The sequence below is a fragment of the Bos taurus genome, chromosome 1 (assembly GCF_002263795.3).
Source record: "Bos taurus isolate L1 Dominette 01449 registration number 42190680 breed Hereford chromosome 1, ARS-UCD2.0, whole genome shotgun sequence".
Lineage (NCBI taxonomy): Eukaryota > Metazoa > Chordata > Mammalia > Artiodactyla > Bovidae > Bos > Bos taurus.
The window spans coordinates 66,345,712-66,372,499 of record NC_037328.1 but is presented as its reverse complement, the minus strand read 5'-3'; the positions used below and the strand labels follow the sequence as shown (position 1 = coordinate 66,372,499).

The 26,788-nt window shown below is 37.2% G+C and overlaps 2 protein-coding genes and 1 long non-coding RNA gene across 3 annotated transcripts in view; 1 reads left to right on the top strand and 2 right to left on the bottom strand.

Annotated features, from left to right (window-relative positions):
* The window catches only part of LOC132345641 (uncharacterized), a 66,475-nt gene that overhangs the window by 38,352 nt on the left and 1,335 nt on the right, over positions 1-26,788 (top strand). The window lies entirely within an intron of this gene.
* Positions 1,136-5,879, bottom strand: LOC506921 (solute carrier family 15 member 2). Its single transcript, NM_001079582.1, has 3 exons — positions 5,765-5,879; positions 3,908-3,995; positions 1,136-3,095 (listed from the first exon to the last, which is right to left on the bottom strand). Exons 1-3 carry the CDS (start codon positions 5,867-5,869, stop codon positions 2,950-2,952), a joined length of 339 nt encoding a protein of 112 aa, NP_001073050.1. The 5' UTR covers positions 5,870-5,879; the 3' UTR covers positions 1,136-2,949.
* Positions 22,700-26,788, bottom strand: part of EAF2 (ELL associated factor 2) — a 55,665-nt gene continuing 51,576 nt past the window's right edge. The window contains 1 exon segment of the mRNA NM_001046507.2: positions 22,700-23,127. Within this exon segment, the coding sequence (NP_001039972.1) occupies positions 23,081-23,127 (47 nt within the window). The 3' untranslated portion in view covers positions 22,700-23,080.

The window sequence follows — 26,788 nt, the reverse complement described above, 5'->3', positions numbered from 1 at the left end:
GGGAGGAGGGAGGAGGGTTCAGGATGGGGAGCACATGTTTACCTGTGATGGATTCATTTTGATATTTGGCAAAACTAATACAATTATGTAAAGTTTAAAAAAAAAAAAAAAAAAAAAGAGCCTCTTGATAAAAGTGAAAGAAGAGAGTAAAAAAGTTGGCTTAAAGCTCAACATTCAGAAAACGAAGATCATGGCATCTGGTCCCATCACTTCATGCAAATAGATGGAGAAACAGTGGAAACAGTGGCTGACTTTATTTTGGGGGGCTCCAAAATCACTACAGATGGTGACTGCAGCATGAAATTAAAAGACGCTTACTCCTTGGAAGAAAAGTTATGACCAACCTAGACAGCATATTAAAAAGCAGAGACATTACTTTGCCAACAAAGGTCCATCTAGTCAAGGCTATAGTTTTTCCAGTGGTCATGTATGGATGTGGGAGTTAGACTATAAAGAAAGCTGAACGCTGAAGAATTGATGCTTTTGAACTGTGGTGTTGGAGAAGACTCTTGAGAGTCCCTTGGACTGCAAGGAGATCCAACCAGTCCATCCTAAAGGAGATCAGTCCCGGGTGTTCATTGGAAGGACCGATGTTGAAGCTGAAACTCCAGTACTTTAGCCACCTGATGCAAAGAGCTAACTCATTTGAAAAGATCTTGATGTTGGGAAAGATTGAGGGCAGGAAGAGAAGGAGATGACAGAGGATAAGATAGTTGGATGGCATCACCGACTCAACGGACATGGGTTTGGGTGGACTCCGGGAGTTGGTGATGGACCAGGAAGCCTGGTGTGCTGCGGTTCATGGGGTTGCAAAGAGTCGGACACGACCAAGTGACTGAACTGAACTGAAGGAGTGATAATGAAGAGTGTGAAAGGAAGACAACAAATATTAAGTGATTCTTTTAAATTTTTGCAGGTAGTGACAATAAGACAAAGAAGATAGAAAAAGAAAGGTTAATAATATTTTTTTGTTTACAGCCATAAGATATTTGCCATTATTTCTAGGACAAGACTACCTCTGAAGAAGAATCTGAAGGCAAGAGATGGAAATATTGAGGGTACAAAGATACCAATGAGAGTGACCTAGGTGATGGTGATACATATGTAAAAATTCATCCAGTTGTACATTTAAGCCTTTCAGATTTGTATACTTTATTTAAGTTATACATCAATAAAAACAAATTCAAAATAATTAAAATTACCTCATGAAGGATTGAGATTGAGGGTACAAGGAGAGATGGCCAAATTTCCTCTGAAATAGTCAGGAAGCTATTGTTTACCAAATCCCAGAGCTATACTTTTTACAAGGCAGTCATTTTAAAAATAAATTAAAATACTATAAATACGAATCTTTTATTCTGTAACTGAATGAAGACCATACCATGGCTTATGCTTTTTTCTGCATATAATGCCATCCTTCTGTCTGGATGGACTCGGTGACTACTACTACATAAGGAGCACACATAGACCTCAGGCACCTGCCATCTCTCTCCCAAGAAACTATTTAGTACTGTGTTGTGGCTGTAGCACTACATTAGGTGCTGAATAAATACTTTAGAATAATGGATATATCTAGCCCAAAGTGAGATAGAAACCAGTGTTTACTAAAGAGGATTCCTTGGAACACTCGGTCTACAAGATACCCTGAAAAAATATTCCACAGTCAAACAAGTTTGGGAAATGCTACATATTATAACCTTCTCTGGAGAAGGCAATGGCACCCCACTCCAATATTCTTGCCTGGCAAATCCCATGGACAGAGGAGCCTGGTAGGGTGCAGTCCATGGGGTCGCTAAGAGTCCGACATGACTGAGTGACTTCACTTTCACTTTCATGCATTGGATAAGGAAATGGCAACCCACTCCAGTGTTCTTGCCTGGAGAATCCCAGGGACAGGGGAGCCTGATGGGCTGCCGTCTATGGGGTCGCACAGAGTCAGACACGACTGAAGCGACTTAGCAGCAGCAGCAGCATAACCTTCTCTTGGAGATTTTATAATATTAATTAGCATGTTAAACAGAGAAGGCAATGGCAACCCACTCCAGTGTTCTTGCCTGGAGAATCCCAGGGATGGGGGAGCCTAGTGGGCTGCCATCTATGGAGTCGCACAGAGTCAGACACGACTGAATCGACTTAGCAGCAGCAGCATGTTAAAGGCTCTAAGAAGTCATGCAGTAAAGATACCTTTTTAGCTTTATTCATTCTAGCATTTTCCCAAACTTATTTGACTATGAGAGCTTTATGATCCTACATAACATTCTTTAGATCCTATACAACAAATTTTCAACAGAATGCACTTTGAGAAATGCTAATTTAGACAATTCTGTAGATGACAACTCCACAGAAAATACCTGAGTGATGGATACCTGAGATCCATCTCTGTCCCATGAGAATGATATTATAGATGACAACTATAACATTATCCCCAAACATCTCTTGGTGCTATTTTTAGGGACTTAAAAGATATTGAAATGAATAGACTATTAGTCTAACTCATGAAAATATTTATTATAGTTTTAAGAAAGAACCTACAGAAGGAGATTAGAAAAGAGAATCAGAGATGGTAAAAGAGCTGAAAATAGGGACTTTATAAGAAGATACTAAAAGAGTTGAAATGACTCAATCTGGAGGAGAGATGGATAGTATATAAAATAACAACATTTAATTATACATTTTCTTGTGGGTAGCCATCTTACCACCTGAGATCAGAACAAGAATTGGTCTTAAACTTCAGAACAGAAGATTAAAATTAAATACAAGAAAAAAAATAAAAATATTGGAAAAACTGATAATGAAGAGATAAAACCTTTCTATATTGTCAGTCTGACAGAGATTCTTATTTATCATGGATGACACAAGTATATTCTTGCTTGGAAGCAAGAGGCTAGAAGAGATATCTCTGCATGTTTAATCTGTGAAGCTTCTTGGAAATGTAACTTCCCATCATCCTTACTTGAATTTTCCCAACCATGAGTCAGCAATGGCTGCTCCCAGGATGGGAGTGAAGTAACAGAGGCTGCTGAAGGCGTGGTACACAGATGTGGAAGTGTTTTCACTCCAATGCAGGAAATACAGGAAATACAGGGTCAGCACAGCTAAAGCAAAAAAAAAAAAAAAAAAAAGAGAGAGACAAAACAAGGTAGATATATTAAAATTATTTATGGAGGCAAAGAGCATTTGATAGGGTCTTTGCAGGTGATCTTGATCTTCAGCACTCCTATCAGTAGTAACTTCTGAGCAGCAGAAGCAGGGTCCCTCGGAGTTGTGAGGGTGAAAGGGGCTATGCTTAGTGTGTGTGTGTGTTACTCAGTCATGTCCAACTCTTTGTGACCCCATGGACCGAAGCCCATCAGGCTTCTCTGTCCATGGAATTCTCCAGGCAGGAATACTGGAATGGGTTGCCATTTCCTTCTCCCACGTATCTTCCCAACCCAGGGATTACACCACGGTCTCCCGCATTGCAGGCAGATGCTTTATGGACTGAGCCACTGCAATACACCTCCCTTCAGTCTTCATGCACATAGCATCATTTAGGCCAACCTGAAAGATAACATGGCCTGATGTTATCTTTATCTAATATCTAATAATCCTTCCTTCTCCTTCCCAGCAACAATATAATCCATAGGCCTAAGAAACAAAAATTAACAATGGAATGCTGATGATGAGTTTTTCCACTTATATTCTCATAGGCTGTATTCTGGTTTCCACTACTCTTTTTTGTTCTTGGCCTGTATGAGTTAGAAGGTGAAATCCCACCAGGCATTTTTTGGAAGTCTTCGCCAAAGGCAAGAACCAGCTGGATGAAGGTAAAGAGTAGATAAGAGAAATAAGTGCATATAAGACAGATTGTTACAAACATGGGGTGAGAGTGAGTGGAGAAAAGTAGGATTGGGAGACACAAAATTACCTTTCATGCCATAATAGGAAAAGCGCTCACAGAATTCATTCACCACAATGAAGACAATACTCAGTGGATAGTTGGAGCCACAGATTTTCTAGGAAACAAAAAGACACTGGTTCAAGCATGAACAATATTTCCCTATTTAGATCATTATACTGTTTTGCAACAGAAAAAAACATTAAGTCACCATGATAGGTCATGTGAAGAAGCAATGGTCCCTACTCTTCATGAAATAGCCAGTATCCTACTAAAAGTGCTTGCATTGCTGATTTAGCAGTCAAACAAGCTATTCTGAATATTCCTTTGTCCCTCAAACATTAATATGGAGCTGCTCAGGCACTTCTTGATATAGACACTAGGACCTGTTCATCTTCCCACAGGTACTAAATGGAAAGCCTGGGGCACTGGGGAAGAGAATAATGATCCTTATTTCTAAGAACATAACAAAGAGTTGGCCTCTGGAACACTTGATGTCCAGGTAGTTACACTCAGATGTCCGTACCCTGCTTAGCTCTACGGTGTGGATTAACCTTTCTGTCCCCACTTGCCCCATTCACTGTGATGGGAGGAATCCTAGCAATATGAAGGCTTCCTGCCAGGAACAGAGCCCAATACAAATTGTTAAAGATTAAGATGATTGATCACCGTAAACTTTGGCAGAGATTTTTTAAGCCTTTTCAAATTAAATGTCCATTTGTTCTATGAAACAGATTCTATAATATTTTCATGCTAATCCTTTTGGGCATTAAAAGGACTATGCTATTGCACGTACTGTACTGAAAGGGATGGAGATACGTGGCCTTGGTTCAATCAAATCATGAGATTTTTTATTACCTTTCCTTATTCATAAGATATACATGCATTTTTGTAAGTAGCCTCAAATTATTTGGGACCAGAAGATATACAACTAAATAAATGATTGATAAATTAATGTGTTCATTTTTTTTATCCACATAGATATATATGGATATACATAAACAACCCTCCAAAGTATTAATATGCATTAATGTATGATAAAAAAAACTTTCTTAAAAGACACAGTGAATAGTCTTCTTACTTTCCCGGTTCACAGCTTGAGAATTATACAGCCTGAAGTTTGGTTAACACGGCTTCTATTAGCTATGTAACACTGTCACTGACTGTGTTAATGTACTGCTCCAGGCCATGTCACTAAACCTGGCTTTATACTTCAGTTTTGTTATTCCAAAGAAACTACCCACCTCTAGAATACTGCTACTTCTTTGCTTGTAAGTAAGAATTAAGTAAATACTGGCTAGTATTACTATACCCTCTCTACTTAACAGGATTTTGATATGAGGATTAAAAAATAATTGGGAAATGTTTTAACAAGTATTAATATATAAAGTAAAACGTTATTACTTCCCTGTTTCTCTGTTCTTTCGCCCACTGTAAACTGAAACACAATAACAGAGACTAGATCTATTCTAAAACTTCTCTTGGTGTGCAGCATAGACGGTGTACAGGGGAAACTAAAGGCTGAAGTTTTGGAGGTTTTTTGGTAAATAAAGAACAATCACACACAGTTCTCCAGAAAGGAGTACTTGCCAAGTTTCCCTGGACATGCAAAGTGCTTTTTTTTCCACCCCAGAGAAATTCAGAATATACAATGAAATAGAGCCAAGTCCTGGATATCCACTGAAGAACTCTGACCACCGCCTTCTGCTGCTTCCTAAGTTGAAAGAAACTCCTGTTTAGATCTGGTTTATAGGTTCATTCTAACTCCAAGAGAGAAGAGTTTTTAATACTCTAATACAGCTCAGCCTGAAGCTCCAGGGGCCAAGGAGGAGAACCAACAGAGTACGTCTGTTCCTGTCAGAGGCAGAGATGAATCCCAGGACTCACCGGAGATGGCTTCTCTGGAAAGCTGGGGGGTCGAGGCGGTACCTCTTCAGTGGAGACAGGTAAAAAAAGAGTTTCCTTGGAATCATTTTTCTGGAAAGGATTCATGGCTGGCTCCTCTCTCTCTCTTCAAGCATTTGGCTTTGGTAGGCAGTTGGGACAGCTGCCAGGCTACTGTGAAAAGGGGGACTGGGAGGGGAAGAGGGGGTGGCTTCAGCAACCAGTTTTAACCCTGTGGGTGTCAGGCTTAAGTAGCTTCTTACGAAGCAGAAAGCTATATGGAAAAAACAAAAACTATTGGGTCTCAGAGACTAGTTTAAAAGAATGTTTATGTAAAAGGTAAAGCACAGGGAAGTGAGATACTGTAAAATGCTGGAGAACTGCACATGAGTGAAAAGTAGTTAGAAATATAATGCCTAGAACATAGACTGGAGCACAGATTTAAACACTGATTTCAGAGTAATAATAGCTGCCATTTATCACACACCAATTGTGTATATGTGTGTGTGTGTTTGTATACACACATATATTATCTTTATGTTCTTATTCTTACTACCATCCTCACTTTACAGGAACTAATATCTCAAGAGATTGCAATTTTTCCAAAGTCATGTGGCCATCAAGTGGCAGATCTGGAATTTTCACTATGGTGTTATGGATAGATTAGTATCAGTAATGCCTGTGGTTATTACTTAGGAATGGAAGCTATGGAAATAGAAACATAGGAATGTAGGAGAATTGAAATGCATTGAAAAGGGAAAGTTATCTCTAAAGTGAATTTGGAGAAATACAAAAAAAATGTTAATTTTTGGTTTTCAACATAGTAAAGTTCAACTGGAAATGTCTTATAAGCAATTAAAAAGGTGGAGCTAAAGAAAACAAAAAGAAAAGTTCAGTGATATACATTCGGGAATCATTCTTCTTTTAAAATTCATTCTCTGTGTTGTAACTTTCTTACTTCAAGATAAACCTATCCTTTCATCTGTAAATAAAATCTGATTTGTGTAAAAATTATGAACCAGTTATTTTCTAGGTACTATTACAAACACCATTTTTCTTAATATTCAGTGAATGGACTTCCAAATGACTCCAGAATACATTTAGTTCTTATCAGAGGAAGAACAGGATCAGACATGATTGTTAAATAATTATTATTTTTGCAAAGTCAAAGAGGTAAAAGAACAAAACAGTATGGCGCCCATTTAGTTGTCAGTCAAATGGAAAAGGAAAGAATGGCTAGAGAGAAATAAGATAAATAAGGACTAAACCAAAAAAGAAGTCAGGAAATAGGAGAATGCATTATTTTATTTTAGAATATGAGAACCTATGATTCTATCCCTCATAAAATTCTTACATTACCTACTTGAGTAATCTATTGACAAATAAGACCAGGATAAACTCTACTCTTTCCTCCCTAAACTCTATCTCAGACTATGACCATGTTTCTTTCTCAGCTTCTGTTACGCTCCTCATCCTGTTTCTCTCCCGTCAACCTTTACCCAAAGAGTCCAGCTTCATTTCTGCTTGTGACATTAATGATTAAGCTGTAGTTATTCTTTCAGAAAGTACTGCCCTTTCTGACCTAGTTTGGTTAATGACTGGATACAAAACAAATGATCAGTCAGAAGTTACTAGCCAAGTTAACCACTAGAGGCACAGATGCCTTTAAGATCTAATTATATCAATGGCTCCTCCTGCTCTGGCCCTGTACCTCTGAAATAGCATTTGATATAGCAGAGCAGATGGAATAGCACCTGTATGCAAGGCACCAACTCATTCGTGCTCATAGGTGCCCTAAATACCAAACTTTAGCGTATTGGCATTGGATCTTTGATACTTGTTTAAGTGAAATTTTTCATTGATTATGGCAATACAATGCTAAGCATTCATAGAATCAAATAATACCAGAGATGGAAGAAATCCTAATCTTGTGGCATGTAAACTTCCCTGATGATAAAAATCACTTATGGATATTTATATATATTTATATTTGTACATGTACTTATGTATCAATATATAAATATCCAGGGTGACACACACACACACAAATCTAAAGAGGTAGCTAAGAACTTGTATTTTTAACAAGCATCTCTGGTAATTCTTATATTAGGGATTTGGTGAACACTGGTTTGAAATCCCTCTGCTAATCTAGCCTGAAGAATATTACAGATGAGCTCAGACTAGAATCCCAGACTCTAAGACCTATTCTAGAGCCTTTTCTATTTTATCAAGATGCTTCTTGTATAGCATCATTTTTGCTAAGTTGAAATCAGAAAGATAAAAGGGAAAAAAATCAAAGAAAAAAGCAATTCATTAACAGAAATGAGTAAAAACTCTTCACAGATAAAAAAGAATAATAGAGTAAAATAATCTAAAATATGAATTATGAGTAAAAATATTTGTGACTCAATGATTATGACAGAAGAGAGTGATATTTTACAGTCATGTACAGAAAGGAGGCTGAAAGTCTCAAATGATAGATACTTATATAGTCATAGAGAAGAGGCAAATATGAAATTAAAAGAGGACATGTTTAGCAAACTATGAATACAAAATCATCACATAAAAAGACTGTATTTAAATATCAGCAAAAACAAATAGAAAAGGTAATTTTAAAATTATACCAGCTCTAATAGCATAAAACATACCTCGGAATAAATCTATTGAAAGATGTTTAAGACATCAATACATGCTACAATTAAAAAATAAGTTAAAAAAGACATCAGTATTAAACACTCTAAAACATTATTGAAAGAAATTAAAGACCTAAATAAATGGAGAGACATACCATACTCATGATTTGGAAGACTCAGTAAGATGTCAGCAATCCCCAAATCAATCTATAGTTGCAACAAAAAAATCCAACAGGTTTTGTGAATGTAGAAAATTAAAGGTTGATTTTTAAAATTCATATGGAGATGCAGAAATATAAGAACAGCAAGGCAATCTTGAAGAACAATAATGGAGGATTTGTATTATCCAGTAGGAAATCTATTATAAAGCTATAGTAATTATAACAGAGTGGAAATGACACAAAGATAAATAAGGCAACCAATGCAACAGAACAGAGTTCAGAAAAAGACCCACACACATACTTTGGCTTTATTTAGGCCAAACATGATACAGCAGTGTCATGGGACAATGACAAATGGGACAAATGACTATTTTCAATTAAAAAAAATACCATCTGGATACTCATATGGAAAAAAATGTTTACCTTTATCTTACATCATGAATAAAAACCATAAAAGAAAATAATATATAGATTACATTAATATTCAGTTCAATTTTGTCACTCAGTCGTGTCCAACTATTTGTGACCCCATGGACTACAGCACGCCAGGTTTCCCTGTCCATCACCAACACCCAGAGCTTGCTCAGACTCATGTCCATCGAGTCGGTGATGCCATCCAACCATATCATTCTCTGTCATCCCCTTCTCCTGCTTTCAATCTTTCCCAGCATCAGGGTCTTTTCAAATGAGTCAGCTCTTCCCATCAGGTGGCCAAAGTATTGGAGTTTCAACTTCAGCATCAATCCTTCCAATGAATATTCAGGACTGATCTCTAGGGTTGACTGGTTGGATCTCCTTACCGTCCAAGGGACTCTCAAGAGTCTTCTCCAACACCACAGTTCAAAAGCATTAGCTCTTCGGTGCTCAGCTTTCCTTATGGTCCAACTGTCAAATACATGACTACTTGAAAAACCATAGCTTTGACTAGATGGACCTTTGTCAGCAAAGTGATGTCTCTGCTTTTTAATACACTGTCTAGGTTGGTCATATAGAGAGATTAGATTAATTCTACATAGATTACAGATCTGTTGAAGTTAAAAAAAATACAGCTTTTAGAGGACAATGTAAGAGAATATCTTTTGGACTGATTAGACCAAGATTTCATTTTTTAAGCTAAGCTTCTTTTATTTTTTTTTTTTCTAATTTTATTTTATTTTTAAACTTTACATAATTGTATTAGTTTTGCCAAATATCAAAATGAATCCGCCACAGGTATACATGTGTTCCCCATCCCGAACCCTCCTCCCTCCTCCCTCCCCATACCATCCTTCTGGGCTGTCCCAGTGCACCAGCCCCAAGCATCCAGCATCGTGCATCGAACCTGGACTGGCAACTCATTTCCTACATGATATTTTACATGTTTCATTGCCATTCTCCCAAATCTTCCCACCCTCTCCCTCTCCCACAGAGTCCATAAGACTGTTCTATACATCAGTGTCTCTTTTGCTGTCTCGTACACCGGGTTATTGTTACCATCTTTCTAAATTCCATATATATGCGTTAGTATGCTGTATTTATGTTTTTCCTTCTGGCTTACTTCACTCTGTATAATAGGCTCCAGTTTCATCCACCTCATTAGAACTGATTCAAATGTATTCTTTTTAATGGCTGAGTAATACTCCATTGTGTATATGTACCATAGCTTTCTTATCCATTCATCTGCTGATGGGCATCTAGGTTGCTTCCATGTCTTGGCTATTATAAACAGTGCTGCGATGAACATTGGGGTACACGTGTCTCTTTCCCTTCTGGTTTCCTCAGTGTGTATGCCCAGCAGTGGGGTTGCTGGATCATAAGGCAGTTCTATTTCCAGTTTTTTAAGGAATCTCCACACTGTTCTCCATAGTGGCTGTACTAGTTTGCATTCCCACCAACAGTGTAAGAGGGTTCCCTTTTCTCCACACCCTCTCCAGCATTTATTATTTATAGACTTTTGGGTCGCAGCCATTCTGACTGGTGTGAAATGGTACCTCATAGTGGTTTTGATTTGCATTTCTCTGATAATGAGTGATGTTGAGCATCTTTTCATGTGTTTGTTAGCCATCTGTATGTCTTCTTTGGAGAAATGTCTATTTAGTTCTTTGGCCCATTTTTTGATTGGGTCGTTTATTTTTCTGGAGTTGAGCTGTAGGAGTTGCTTGTATATTTTTGAGATTAGTTGTTTGTCGGTTGCTTCATTTGCTATTATTTTCTCCCATTCTGAAGGCTGTCTTTTCACCTTGCTAATAGTTTCCTTTGGTGTACAGAAGCTTTTAAGGTTAATTAGGTCCCATTTGTTTATTTTTGCTTTTATTTCCAATATTCTGGGAGGTGGGTCATAGAGGATCCTGCTGTGATGTATGTCAGAGAGTGTTTTGCCTATGTTCTCCTCTAGGAGTTTTATAGTTTCTGGTCTTACGTTGAGATCTTTAATCCATTTTGAGTTTATTTTTGTGTATGGTGTTAGAAAGTGGTCCAGTTTCATTCTTTTACAAGTGGTTGACCAGATTTCCCAGCACCACTTGTTAAAAAGATTGTCTTTAATCCATTGTATATTCTTGCCTCCTTTGTCAAAGATAAGGTGTCCATATGTGCGTGGATTTATCTCTGGGCTTTCTATTTTATTCCATTGATCAATATTTCTGTCTTTGTGCCAGTACCATACTGTCTTGATAACTGTGGCTTTGTAGTAGAGCCTGAAGTCAGGTAGGTTGATTCCTCCAGTTCCATTCTTCTTTCTCAAGATCGCTTTGGCTATTCGAGGTTTTTTGTATTTCCATACAAATTGTGAAATTATTTGTTCTAGCTCTGTGAAGAATACTGTTGGTAGCTTGATAGGGATTGCGTTGAATCTATAAATTGCTTTGGGTAGTATACTCATTTTCACTATATTGATTCTTCCAATCCATGAACATGGTATATTTCTCCATCTATTAGTGTCCTCTTTGATTTCTTTCACCAGTGTTTTATAGTTTTCTATATATAGGTCTTTAGTTTCTTTAGGTAGATATATTCCTAAGTATTTTATTCTTTCCGTTGCAATGGTGAATGGAATTGTTTCCTTAATTTCTCTTTCTGTTTTCTCATTATTAGTGTATAGGAATGCAAGGGATTTCTGTGTGTTGATTTTACATCCTGCAACTTTACTATAGTCATTGATTATTTCTAGTAATTTTCTGGTGGAATCTTTAGGGTTTTCTATGTAGAGGATCATGTCATCTGCAAATAGTGAGAGTTTTACTTCTTCTTTTCCAATTTGGATTCCTTTTATTTCTTTTTCTGCTCTGATTGCTGTGGCCAAAACTTCCAAAACTATGTTGAATAGTAATGGTGAAAGTGGGCACCCTTGTCTTGTTCCTGACTTTAGAGGAAATGCTTTCAATTTTTCACCATTGAGGATAATGTTTGCTGTGGGTTTGTCATATATAGCTTTTATTATGTTGAGGTATGTTCCTTCTATTCCTGCTTTCTGGAGAGTTTTTATCATAAATGGATGTTGAATTTTGTCAAAGGCTTTCTCTGCATCTATTGAGATAATCATATGGTTTTTATTTTTCAATTTGTTAATGTGGTGTATTACATTGATTGATTTGCGGATATTGAAGAATCCTTGCATCCCTGGGATAAAGCCCACTTGATCATGGTGTATGATCTTTTTAATGTGTTGTTGGATTCTGATTGCTAGAATTTTGTTAAGGATTTTTGCATCTATGTTCATCAGTGATATTGGCCTGTAGTTTTCTTTTTTTGTGGCATCTTTGTCAGGTTTTGGTATTAGGGTGATGGCGGCCTCATAGAATGAGTTTGGAAGTTTACCTTCCTCTGCAATTTTCTGGAAGAGTTTGAGCAGGATAGGTGTGAGCTCTTCTCTAAATTTTTGGTAGAATTCAGCTGTGAAGCCGTCTGGACCTGGGCTTTTGTTTGCTGGAAGATTTTTGATTACAGTTTCAATTTCCATGCTTGTGATGGGTCTGTTAAGATTTTCTATTTCTTCCTGGTCCAGTTTTGGAAAGTTGTACTTTTCTAAGAATTTGTCCATTTCTTCCACGTTGTCCATTTTATTGGCATATAATTGTTGATAGTAGTCTCTTATGATCGTTTGTATTTCTGTGTTGTCTGTTGTGATCTCTCCATTTTCGTTTCTAATTTTGTTGATTTGATTTTTCTCCCTTTGTTTCTTGATGAGTCTGGCTAATGGTGTGTCAGTTTTATTTATCCTTTCAAAGAACCAGCTTTTGGTTTTGTTGATTTTTGCTATGGTCTCTTTTGTTTCTTTTGCATTTATTTCTGCTCTAATTTTTAAGATTTCTTTCCTTCTACTAACCCTGGGGTTCTTCATTTCTTCCTTTTCTAGTTGCTTTAGGTGTAGAGTTAGGTTATTTATTTGACTTTTTTCTTGTTTCTTGAGGTGTGCCTGTATTGCTATGAACTTTCCCCTTAGGACTGCTTTTACCGTGTCCCACAGGTTTTGGGTTGTTGTGTTTTCATTTTCATTCGTTTCTATGCAAATTTTAATTTCTTTTTTGATTTCTTCTGTGATTTGTTGGTTATTCAGCAGTGTGTTGTTCAGCCTCCATATGTTGGAATTTTTAATAGTTTTTCTCCTGTAATTGAGATCTAATCTTACTGCATTGTGGTCAGAAAAAATGCTTGGAATGATTTCTATTTTTTTGAATTTACCAAGGCTAGCTTTATGGCCCAGGATGTGATCTATCCTGGAGAAGGTTCCATGTGTGCTTGAGAAAAAGGTGAAATTCATTGTTTTGGGATGAAATGTCCTATAGATATCAATTAGGTCTAACTGGTCTATTGTATTGTTTAAAGTTTGTGTTTCCTTGTTAATTTTCTGTTTAGTTGATCTATCCATAGGTGTAAGTGGGGTATTAAAAGTCTCCCACTATTATTGTGTTATTGTTAATTTCTCCTTTCATACTTGTTAGCATTTGTCTTACGTACTGTGGTGCTCCCGTGTTGGGTGCATATATATTTATAATTGTTATATCTTCTTCTTGGATTGATCCTTTGATCATTATGTAGTGACCTTCTTTGTCTCTTTTCACAGCCTTTGTTTTAAAGTCTATTTTATCTGATATGAGTATTGCTACTCCTGCTTTCTTTTGGTCCCTATTTGCATGGAAAATCTTTTTCCAGCCCTTCACTTTCAGTCTGTATGTGTCCCCTGTTTTGAGGTGGGTCTCTTGTAGACAACATATGTAGGGGTCTTGTTTTTGTATCCATTCAGCCAGTCTTTGTCTTTTGGTTGGGGCATTCAACCCATTTACGTTTAAGGTAATTACTGATAAGTATGATCCCGTTGCCATTTACTTTATTGTTTGGGGTTCGAGTTTATACACCGTTTTTGTGTTTCCTGTCTAGAGAATATCCTTTAGTATTTGTTGGAGAGCTGGTTTGGTGGTGCAGAATTCTCTCAGCTTTTGCTTGTCTGAAAAGCTTTTGATTTCTCCTTCATACTTGAATGAGATCCTTGCTGGGTACAATAATCTGGGCTGTAGGTTATTTTCTTTCATCATTTTAAGTATGTCTTGCCATTCCCTCCTGGCTTGAAGAGTTTCTATTGACAGATCAGCTGTTATCCTTATGGGAATTCCCTTGTGTGTTATTTGTTGTTTTTCCCTTGCTGCTTTTAATATTTGTTCTTTGTGTTTGATCTTTGTTAATTTGATTAATATGTGTCTTGGGGTGTTTCTCCTTGGGTTTATCTTGTTTGGGACTCTCTGGGTTTCTTGGACTTGGGTGATTATTTCCTTCCCCATTTTAGGGAAGTTTTCCACTATTATCTCCTCAAGTATTTTCTCATGGTCTTTCTTTTTGTCTTCTTCTTCTGGAACCCCTATGATTCGAATGTTGTAGCGTTTAATATTGTCCTGGAGGTCTCTGAGATTGTCCTCATTTCTTTTAATTCGTTTTTCTTTTATTCTCTCTGATTCATTTATTTCTACCATTCTATCTTCTAATTCACTAATCCTGTCTTCTGCCTCTGTTATTCTACTATTTGTTGCCTCCAGAGTGTTTTTAATTTCACTTATTGCATTATTCATTATATATTGACTCTTTTTTTATTTCTTCTAGGTCCTTGTTAAACCTTTCTTGCATCTTCTCAATCCTTGTCTCCAGGCTATTTATCTGTGATTCCATTTTAGTTTCAAGATTTTGGATCAATTTCACTATCATTATTCGGAATTCTTTATCAGGTAGATTCCCTATCTCTTCCTCTTTTGTTTGGTTTGGTGGGCATTTATCCTGTTCCTTTATCTGCTGAGTATTCCTCTGTCTCTTCATCTTGTTTAAATTGCTGAGTTTGGGGTGTCCTTTCTGTATTCTGGCAGTTTGTGGAGTTCTCTTTATTGTGGCATTTCCTCACTGTGTGTGGGTTTGCACAGGTGGCTTGTCAAGGTTTCCTGGTTAGGGAAGCTTGTGTCGGTGTTCTGGTGGGTGGAGCTGTATTTCTTCTCTCTGGAGTGCAATGAAATGTCCAGTAATGAGTTATGAGATGTCTATAGTTTTGGGGTGACTTTGGGCAGCCTGTATCTTGAAGCTCAGGGCTGTGTTCCTTTGTTGCTGGAGAATTTGCTTGGTATGTCTTGCCCTGGAACTTATTGGCCCTTGTGTGGTGCTTGGTTTCAGTGTCGGTATGGAGGCATTTGATGAGCTCCTGTCAATTAATATTCCTTGGAGTCAGGAGTTCCCTGGAGTCAGGGTTTGGACTTAAGTCTCCTGCTTCTGGTTATCGGTCTTATTTTTACAGTAGTTTCAAAACTTCTCCTTCTATACAGCACCATTGATAAAACATCTACATTAAAGATGAAAAGTTTCTCTACAGTGAGGGTCATTCAGAGAGGTTCACAGGGTTACATGGAGAAGAGAAGAGGGAGGAGGGAGTTAGAGGTGACTCAAATGAGATGAGGTGAATCAATAGTGGAGAGAGTGGGCTAGCCAGTAGTCACTTCCTTATGTGCACTCCACAACTGGACCACTCAGAGATTTTCAAGGGGTTATACAGAGAAGAGAAGAAGGAGGAAGGTAACAGAGGTGGCCAGAAGGATAAAAGGGGGGAATGAAAAGGAGGGAGACAGATCCAGGCAGTAATCAGTTCCCTAAGTGTTCTCTACCGTCTGGAACATACAGAAATTCACAGAGTTGGGTAGAGTAGAGAGGGGTTAGGGAGGAGACACAGGCGACCTGGTGGAGAAAAAGGAGAGTCCAAAGGGAGAGACAGCAGTCAAGCCAGTAATCTCACTCCCTAGTGAAAAATGGGTCCTGAAGATTGGGTCCTTAAAGGTACAAAATTGGTAACAAATATATAAAAGCAAAAATTAAAAATCTAGAGTAGAGTTTGGAATTTCAAAAATACGATGTTAAAGAAAAGAAGAAGGAAAAGAAAGAGAGAAAAAATGAACAAACAAAAACAAACAAGGTCACGAAAATTATAAAGAAAGTACAGGTACAAAATTGATAACTAATACCAGAAAGCAAAAATTAAAAATCTAGAGTAGAGTTTGGAATTTCAAAAATACGATGTTAAAGAAAAGAAGAAGGAAAAGAAAGAGAGAAAAAACGAACAAACAAAAACAAACAAGGTAGCGAAAATTATAAAGAAAGTACAGGTACAAAATTGATAACTAATACCAGAAAGCATAAATTAAAAATCTAGAGTAGAGTTTGGAATTTCAAAAATACAATGTTAAAAAAAAAAAAAAAGAAGAAGAAAAAAATAAAGAGAGAAAACAAACAAATACGAACAATGTCACAAAAATTATAAAGAAAATACAGGTACAAAATTGATAACAAATACCAAAAAGCATAAATTAAAAATCAGATATACAATGTTATATAAAAGAAGAAGAGAAAGAAACAGAGAAGAAGAAAAAAAAAAAGTCACAGAAATTATATAAAAAAAAAACTCTAGGTACAAAATTGATAACATATACCAAAAAGCGAAAATTAAAAATCTAGAGTAGAGTTTGGAATTTCAAAAATACAATGTTAAAGAAAAGAAGAAAAAAACAAAAACAACAACAAAAAAAAAACAAGGTCAAAAAATTATAAAATATATATATATGAAGTTTGCTTAAGAAGAAAAAAATAGGGTCTTTTTTTTTTTTTTTTGCAAAGTAATAGGTTATAAAAGTGAAAATTAAAGGAACAATAGAGGACTTAAAAATTTTTTTTAATTAAAAAAAAAAGAAAGAATGATCGTAAAAATTATAACAATATATCTAGGACTTTTTTGTTTTTTTTGTGTGGGTGTTGTGGGTTCAGTTCATTTTTGGCTAGTTCCTTGGTCAGATTTATATTTCTCAAGATCTATAGGCCCCTTCCTATGTAGTCCGTAGTAACCACAGGGTTTTGATCTATTGCCTGTAGCTTCCAAGGCGTTTTCCTCTGTTATATCTTCTTCTGTTTGCTAGTCTCTTCAGTATCTGGTTTCCGCCCTGACACAAAGGGCACGGTGGAGGACACTTTTTTTTTTTTTTTTTTAGGCTTACTTGTTCAGTCGCGCTGTGGGGAGGGAGGGAGGGATGCTGCAAACAAATAACACTGGCGTGGGCTCGCAGTGCCTCAGCCACACTGGGTCTGCCCCCGCTCACGGCGCGTGTAGCCTCCCTGTCCACACTGCTCGGACTCTAGGTTGTTCCGCCGGGAACAATCCGAGGCTGGCCCTGGGCTGCATGCACCTCCCAGGTCCAAGCCACTCAGCTTCAGGCACTCGGGTAGTCCTCAGAGGCACAGACTCAGTTGGGCCTGCGTTTTGTGCTCTTCCCAGGTCCGAGCAGCTCAGGTGATGAGGTGTTTGGCGAGCGCCAATGCTGCGACTTATCGCCTCCCCGCCACTCGGTTATCTGGGTGTAAAACCGGCGCACCTTCTCAGGCAGATGTTGACCGTCCAGACCCCCAAGAAGTTTTAGTTAGCAAAGAAGCCTGCTTACAGTTTTATAGATAATGTCTCTCTGGGGCTGCGATTGCCCCCTTCCGGCTCTGGCTGCCTGTCACCGGAGGGGGAAGATCTGCAGCCGGCTATCTCTGTTCAGTCCTTTGTTCCGTGCGCGGGCCTGGCGGTCTTAGGTTAGGGCTGGCTTTTCGCGTGGTAGATATCCCACAGTCTGATTTGCTAGCCCAAATTATTTCGCTCAGATAGCGCTCAGGGTATTCAGGCCAGATTCTTACTCTCAGCGATACAGCCCACGCCGCGCCTCCCTGCCCAGCCCCGGCTTGCTAATGGCGGATGCAGGCGTCTGTGCTGCTTCTCCGCTGGGGGAGTTACCGTAGGGCTCGCAATCTGCGAGTTTTAATTGTTTATTTTTTCTCCCTGTTATGTTGCCCTCTGTGCTTCCAAAGCTCGGCACAGATTCAGCAGTGAGAAGGTTTCCTGGTGTTTGGAACCTTCTCTCTTTTTAAGATTCCCTTCCCGGGATGGAACTCCGTCCCTCCCTCTTTTGTCTTTTTTTTTTTTGTTTTTAATATTTTTTCCTACCTCCTTTCGAAGAGTTGGGTTGCTTTTCTGGGTGCCTGATGTCCTCTGCCGGCATTCAGAAGTTGTTTTGTGGAATTTACTCAACGTTTAAATGCTCTTTTGATGAATTTGTGGGGGAGAAAGTGTTCTTCCCGTCCTACTCATCTGCCATCTTGGCTCCTCCCTCTAAGATTCTTTTAAATAAGACATACAGCAACCATAAGCGATTAATATATGGTATAGCATTAAAATTGATAACTTTTGTTCTCCAAAAGATACCATTAAGAGTAAAAAGACAACTCACAAAGTAGTAGAAAACAGTCATACTACATATATTGGCAAAGGATTTGTATCCAAACTACATAAATCACTTCAAAAATCAATGACAAAAAGACTCATATTCAGATTGTAAGTCTTTTGCAATATAAATAATACGGCAGTAATAACCTTGCAAATTAGTCAAATGTACCTGTAGAATGAATTTCTGGAAGTAATATTTCTGTGACAAAAAGTGTTTCATAATTTTTAGAACTGCCAATTCATTTCCCTGTTTTCTATTGAGTTGTTTGTCCTCTTCTTATAAGCTTATAAGATCTACTTTTATATCATTTATATTAATTCTCTTCTGCCCTCTACGTTGCTAATAGTTTTTTACTGATTTTGTTTGTGGACTTTTAAAATGTAACTTAAAAGGCACAAATCTTAAGTGTAAGACTGTAGTATTTTCTACATATGTATAACTCACACAACCACCACCCAGATAAGATTATATATATATTTTTAATAAATATTTACTTACTTATAATATATATAATACATTACATACATTATATATTATACTACGACTATGAATTGATGATAAGGTGATGGAATTCTAGTTGAGCTATTTCAAATCCTAAAAGATAATGCTGTGAAAGTGCTGCACTCAATATGCCAGCAAATTTGGGAAACTCAGCAGTGGCCACAGGACCGGAAAAGGTCAGTTTTCATTCCAATCCCAAAGAAAGGGAATGCCAAAGAATGCTCAAACTACCACACAACTGCACTCATCTCACACGCTAGTAAAGTAATGCTCAAAATTCTCCAAGCCAGGCTTCAGCAAGACGTGAACTGTGAACTTCCAGATGTTCATGCTGGTTTTAGAAAAGGCAGCGGAACCAGAGATCAAATTGTCAACATCCACTGGATCATGGAAAAAGCAAGAGAGTTCCAGAAAAACATCTATTTCTGCTTTATTGATTATGCCAAAGCCTTTGACTGTGTGGATCACAATAAACTGTGGAAAATTCTGAAGGAGATGGGAATACCAGACCACCTGACCTGCCTCTTGAGAAACCTGTAAGCAGGTCAGGAAGCAACAGTTAGACATGGAACAACACGTTGGTTCCAAATAGGAAAAGGAGTACATCAAGGCTGTATATTGTCACCATGCTTATTTAACTTCTATGCAGAGTACATCATGAGAAATGCCAGGCTAGAAGAAGCACAAGCTGGAATCAAGATTGCCGGGAGAAATATCAATAACCTCAGATATGCAGATGACACCACCCTTATGGCAGAAAGGGAAGAGGAACTCAAAAGCCTCTTGATGAAAGTGAAAGAGGAGAGTGAAAAAGTTGGCTTAAAGCTCAACATTCAGAAAACAAAGATCATGGCATCTGGTCCCATCACTTCATGGGAAATAGATGGGGAAACAGTAGAAACAGTGTCAGACTTTATTTTTGGGGGCTCCAAAATCACTACAGATGGTGACTGCAGCCATGAAATTAAAAGACGCTTACTCCTTGGAAGGAAAGTTATGACCAACCTAGACAGCATATTAAAAAGCAGAGACATTACTTTGTCAACAAAGGTCCATCTAGTCAAGGCTATGGTTTTTCCAGTAGTCATGTATGGATATGAGAGTTGGACTGTGAAGAAAGCTGAGTGCCATGAATTGATGCTTTTGAACTGTGGTGTTGGAGAAGACTCTTGAGAGTCCCTTGGACTGCAAGGAGATCCAACCAGTCCATCCTAAAGGAGATCAGTCCTGGGTGTTCTTTGGAAGGACTGATGTTGAAGCTGACACTCCAATACTTTGGCCACCTGATGTGAAGAGCTGACTCACTGGAAAAGACCCTGATGCTGGGAAAGATTGAGGGCAGGAGGAGAAGGGGATGACAGAGGATAAGACGGTTGGATGGCATCACCGATTCAATGGACATGAGTTTGGGTGGACTCCGGGAGTTGGTGATGGACAGGAGGCCTGGTGTGCTGCGGTTCATGGGGTTGCAAAAAGTCGGACATGACTGAGTGACTCAACTGAACTATGAATTTTGCCAGTCCCTTTGAAGAAGCTGCCAACCTTTTTAGAATATATTTTTATAATATTTTTTTCCATTCTTGAGTTGCTAATTTTGATTCATCTTAACACATTGAAAATTATTAATCTAAATTTTACATCAATGGTATGTAAATAATATAATTACTGAATTCTGACATGTCTAAGAGTGCCGTCTTACCAAACTGTGGATGATAATACTTGATGAATATGTAATTCATAGGTCACACTCATACCCTTGTACAGATGCAATTTTACTAACTTTAGAGTTTCAGTGTAGTGTTCTGGAATCCTTCAAAGCCACTGATTTTTGTTCCTTTGTAGCCAATTTACTTTCACTACTTTGATACTTTTATTATCAGTTTCATCAAACCACTCAGAAAGGTCAAGCTAAAAGAATAATGAGATTATGTTAACTAACTTTAATAATCATTTCATATAAACACATATCAAATCATCACACTATACAGCTTAAAATTATACAATGTTATATGTCAATTATTTCTCTATAAAGCTTGGAGAAAAAATATATGTGCTTAGAATCATGTGAAGATTGTTCTGGCAGAGAATGTCATATCTGAGAACTTGTCTCATCCACAGCTCCCTATATTTTAATGTCTGAAAATGAATCAAATAAGGAGATAACTGAAGCAAAGAAGATATTATCTCATTCCTCTCTAAGCTACTCATATTTAAATGAGTGGGGTATAGAGAATGATATACTATGTATTCAATCCATCAAAATGATCTTTAAGAACATGTTTAACTTATGTGGGAAATAATAAAAGGGGGAAGAGATGAGTTATGGAGTTCAGAATGGCAGTGGCTAAAAGACAAGGAAGGGAAAAGCCTGTGAAAATAGAACAAAGGAAGGTCCGAGACCAGAGTGAGGGCCTCAGGTAGAAAAAATAGCACTCCTGGCTAGCCCAATTTACATAGGGCAGGCCCGGGGGGAGGAAAAAACATAAAAAGAGGAGCCAAAGGGCCGGAGGCCTCCCTTTCACCTCTCCCACACACGTGCTCATTCTCTCTCTCTCTCTCTCTCTTTCGTCCCTCTCTCTTCTCTTCATGTCTTTGGGTCAGCATGCCCTCATCCCTCGAGGATGTATTTTCCTGCTATTTTCTAAATAAAATTGAGCTGTAACACAAAGCTGTAACACTGATCTGTCTAAGAGCTATAACACGGTCTGTCCAAGACCCGAGATCTATAACATGGTCTGTCTGAGAGCTGTGACGCGCTGAGGGCTTTAACATCCGTTGATTCAAATTTTTGTTGAGAGGAGACAGAACTGAGGAGAATACACTCGCCTGACATCTATCAGTTCAGTTCATGTGTATATATATACACACACACACATACATGTATGTATATTTATACATACATATACTTATATACATATATATATAGCTAGAAAACTTCCTATGATAAGAGGTAATGTTTAATAAAATTTTTTTTCATAATTTCCAAAACTTGGAAGTAACCAAGATTCCTTCAGTAAGTTAGTGGATACATAACATTACATCTACATAATATAATATTATTTGCACTAAAAAGAAATGAATAAGACATGGAGGAAACTTAGGTGCATACCAAGCCATGAACAAGACATCAAGGAAACTTTAAGTACGTAGGTGAAAGAACCAATCTGAAAAGGCTGCATAATGTCTGATTCCAATTATAAGATATTCTGGTAAAGGCAAAACTGAGACAGTCAAAAGATCAGTGATTGACAGGGGTTGGGATATGGAGGAATGAACTGGCAGAGCATAGGATTTTTAGGGCAGTGAAACCACCCTGTATGATACTACAATGGTGGACAAAGGTGCAATCATACATTTGGTAACACCCATAGAATATACAACACAAAGAGTGAACTCTAATGTAAAATACGGACTTTAGATGATGATGTGTGAATGTAGGTTCATCAATTATTTAAAAAGGGACCAATCTGGTGCAGGATGTTCATAGTAGGGGAGATTATGCATGTATGGGAAGAGGAAGTATATGAGAAGTCTCTGTACTTTCTGCTCAATTTTGCTGTGAAACTAAAACTGTTCTTCAAAATAAAGTTTATTAATTAAATAAAAAACTTGCTGTTCATTAGTGACTCTCCATCTGGTGTTTATATTTCCCTCAAATTCAAAAATGTTACAGGTATAAAGATTAAGTATTTATCTCATTAACATAACTGCTTATTTTTATCTTAAAAGCAAAATAAAAGGATTAAACAATATCAAAGAGATGAGAAAATGATAAAATATGTGAGCAATAACAATTTCATTAAAACAACTACTTAGCTTCATCTTAACCCTCAATTTTAGCTTAATTTTCAACCAAAATTTAAGGAATATCAGAAAGGTTCAGAGACATAATTAAAACCAGGACATTTATTACAAATCAAGTTTTGACATTTCACAATTGAAGACAGGAGTGTGGTAAAACAGAACAGTGAACTTGAACTTTAGAACACCTGATCTGCCACTGGTTAACTAACAATACATGGGCAAGTAACTTAAACTCTGAGTTTGTTTTCTCATCTGTAAAACTTCATGAGAGTTTTGTTAAGATTAAATAAAAACACATGAAAATGCTGGTACCCATAAAAGGTAAAAAATGTAACATCAACTGAAAATTCTGAATCAGATTAAATTTATTATCAAAGTTAGGATACATTTTCCTCAGTCTTAGAAATTTTTATTCCTAAGATAAATTATCACATCTTGCAAATTTTACACTTATAGCTGAATATTTCTTCAGTCATCACTGTCACTTCCTGATTCACTCAGCTGCAAATCATTTCCTAAAATAAAAAAAAGCAAAACTCTAGTAATCAAATATTTAATATTTTAATGTTTTTTGATAACACAGATATTTTGCAATATATAACCCCAAGGTGATCCTGTTTAGTCAGCATTACATTCTTAAATTATAGAATAAGCAATCTGATTATTAGTCACATCAGTAGTAACTAATAATGCCTGTAAAGAAAAGACAAACCATTAATCTTCAGCACAGTTTTAGTATCACTTGGTGTCTATTTTAGTCTTCTTTCACACACCAACATCACCCTTCTTTTATACCACTGACTTAATTACATAAGAAATGAGAAAATGTAGTTTAGTATAGGGGTTGCCAATGGCCGGGGCCAAGAACAGGTTTTGGTCCGTGGCCCGTTAAGAGCTGGCCACACAGCAGGAGGTGAGTGGCGAGTGAGGGAGTGAGCGAAGCTTTATTTCTGCAGCCACTCCCCACCTTCACATTCCCTCCTGAGTTCTGCCTCTTGTCAGATCAGCGGTGGCAAAATAACTCTAATGTGTTGTGCTTGAATCATCCCAAACCATTCCCCCCACCCCTGACACTGACTGTGGAAAAACTGTCTTCCACAAAACTTGTCCCTAGTGCCAAAAAGGTTGGGGACCATTGGTTTAGAAGATCAGACTATTTCGAAGAGTGAAAGAGAGTTGTGTAATTATTTCAAATTCAGTCAGTCATTAAGTAGTATATGTTAAGAGTAACTCATCATTGAATCTTTCGTAATTCATCCACGTGCTTACAGCATGGAACTTATATTCCAGTGGAAGAGACAAACAATAAACACGTATATTATGTAATATTTATCCTAAGTAGAGATAAATATTATGCAATTTAGATGGGTATGGAAAGAGGGTGGGAGGTAATATTTTAGATAGGGGAGTTAGGAAAGCCTCCTCAGGGTGGGACATTAGAAATCCAAATGTAGGGAGAGATGCATGAAAATACATGAGTATGGAGGAAACTGTCCAGGATCAGGAAAAAGCAAATATAAATGCCCCAAGGCGGAAGCATGCTTTTTGTGTTCTCAGACAGCAAGAATACCACTCTGGCTAGACTAGAAAGAATGTTAGGAAATAGGTCATAAAGATACCAGAAGACCACAGGAGAAGGACTGGTAACTCACCAGCATTCTTGCTGGGAAATCCCATGGAGAGAAGGGTCTGGTGGACTACACTTCATGGGGTCGCAAAAGAGTTGGACACGACTTAGTGACTTAACAACAAATAGTGTGTAGGTCATGGTAGAACCTTTGAATTTTGTTTGAAATATAATGGGAACTCAATTCATTGTAGCTCAAGCTGGTAAAGAATCCTCCTGCAATGCAGGAGATCCTGGTTCAATTCCTGGGTCGGGAAGATCTGCTGGAGAAGGGATAAGCTACCCCCTTCAGTATTATTGGGTTTCCCTGGTGGCTCAGCTGGTAAAGAATCTGCCTGTGAAGAGGGAGACCTGGGTTCGAGCCCTGATTTGGGAAGATCCCCTGGAGAAGGAAAAGGCTACCCACTCCAGTATTTTGGCCTGGAGAATTCCATGGGCTGTATATAGTCCATGGGGTCTCAAAGAGTCGGACACGACTAAGCGACTTTCACTTTCAATTCATTAGAAAATTTTAAAAAGGCAACTGACTTAAATACTGTATATCAGTGAACAGACTATAATGGTGTGGAAGAAATATGGAATCAGGGAGGACATTTAGTTATGAGTCTATACAGTTTCTCATGTAAGATAAAATAGTGTCTTTGAGAGAGACAAATACTGTATGATTTCATTTATATGTAGAATCTAAAGAACAAAACAAATGAACAAATGTACAGAGAAACAGAGTGACAAATACTGAAACAGGTGCCAAAGTGGAGGTGGGTAGAGTGAGGAGAGAAAAAGGTGAAGGATAGCAAGTTGTATAAACTCTCAGTTATAAAATATATGTTACAAGTTTGAAATTTACAGTAGGAAGAATATAGTCAACAACTATGTTACATCTTTCTATGGTGATGGATGACAACTAGACTTTTCATTGTGATCACATTTAAATATATAGATGTAACATATATATTTAATAAATATATTGAAACTCATAGAAAAAATCAGGTTTGTGGCTACTGAAAGTAGGGGGTGGAGGATGAGGGAATTAGCTAAAAGGCAATCAAAAGGTACAAACTTTCAGCTATAAGATAAATACTAGGGATGTAATGCATAACATGATAAAAATAATTAACACTATTGTGTGTTATAAAAGAAAACTGTTAAGAGAGTAAATCCTAAGAGTTCTCATCACAAAGAAAAAAAGTTTTTTTTCCTATTTCTTTGATGTTTTATCTATATGTGATGATGGATATTCACTAAAACTATTGTGGTAATCATTTCGGGATGTATGTAGTCAAACAGTTGTATACTTTAAAATTATACAGTGCTGTATGTCAATTACATCTCAATAAAACTGGGAAAGAAGAAATAATATTGGTTTTAGACTCAGGTGATTCAGGTGAAGGTGGTGATCAGTGGTCAGATTTATAATTTGCTCTGAAGATAGAGCTTACAGGCCTATCAACAGTATTAGACTTAGTGCATAAGAGAAAGAGAAAAGTGAAGAATGACCCTCAAGTCTTCTGGTCTTACCAACTGGATAAATTGTGGTATCATTTACTGAGATGAGAAGCAGCAGATTACAAGACTACGTAAGAAAAATCACAAGTTCAATTTTTAAAATGTACATTTTCAATACCTAGTAAATATTCAAGTATATATGGTATATACAATTGTATATATAAATCTGAAGCTCAAGGTAAGGCTAGACCTGAAAACTATCTGGGAGTCATTGATTATAGGGGGTTTATTTGGAGCTATAGGATTGGATAAATCTTTTGGGTAGTAAATTTAAATGGTTAAAATTTTTTTCTATTTTTAAACTACTCCACAATCAACAAAAGCTGATATATTCTAAAATTAATATCCAAATTAATAGGAATAGTTTTTAGGCTCTATATAACTTGTAAGACAACTTAGCCCATTGCATGTACTCCAGAACTAATTATGTGATTTGATAAAGAAACCTGCTAAAGGTCTCACAGGACCATTTTGTCATTTTCAAGGCTCAAGTTTCTACTTATTATGCAACTATTGTATGGCATAAGAATGTTCAACTTTATGTGATATCGGTACAATGAGATTCTCAAGTGACAGAAACCCAAATGTCCTGAGTTCCACTTTTCTTAATAGACTTCATTCTACGGAGGTTATAAGCACAGTATTACAAATGCTGTTGGTTGAAATGTTCAGTTATGTAGATATGAGATTAGCCTTTGAATATGAGATGCTTAGTAAAGAAAATAGGTTTTCAATTAAAATGGTAATTACAACTTGGGAAAAAGAGTTTACCCATAGCAAATGCATTCTGATACCTAAACCAATGTTTCTCAATGAGAGCAATACTGCTCCTTTAGTAGATGTTACAGAAATGTATGTGAGAGATTGCTTGTCCCAGTGACTTGCAGACTGCTTCATAGATTGCTAGTGGCACACTGTGGAAGGGGAATTTTGGAAGCTTAAATATCTACCAAAGCAAGAACTGCCATGCACAATAAAGAACTCTTCTATATTCTGCAAAACTTTTGAAAGTCCAGTTGGATGTTCATGTACTTTTAAGATCT

Excerpts from the sequence above, each read along its gene's own strand:
- LOC506921 (NM_001079582.1), bottom strand. The coding sequence starts at position 5,869 with ATGAATCCTTTCCAGAAAAATGATTCCAAGGAAACTCTTTTTTTACCT. Across the intron at positions 3,996-5,764 it reads TTCCAGAGAAGCCATCTCCG|AAAATCTGTGGCTCCAACTA; the intron begins GTGAGTCCTGGG and ends TTTGTTTCCTAG. Across the intron at positions 3,096-3,907 it reads TTCCTATTATGGCATGAAAG|CTGTGCTGACCCTGTATTTC; the intron begins GTAATTTTGTGT and ends TTTTTGCTTTAG.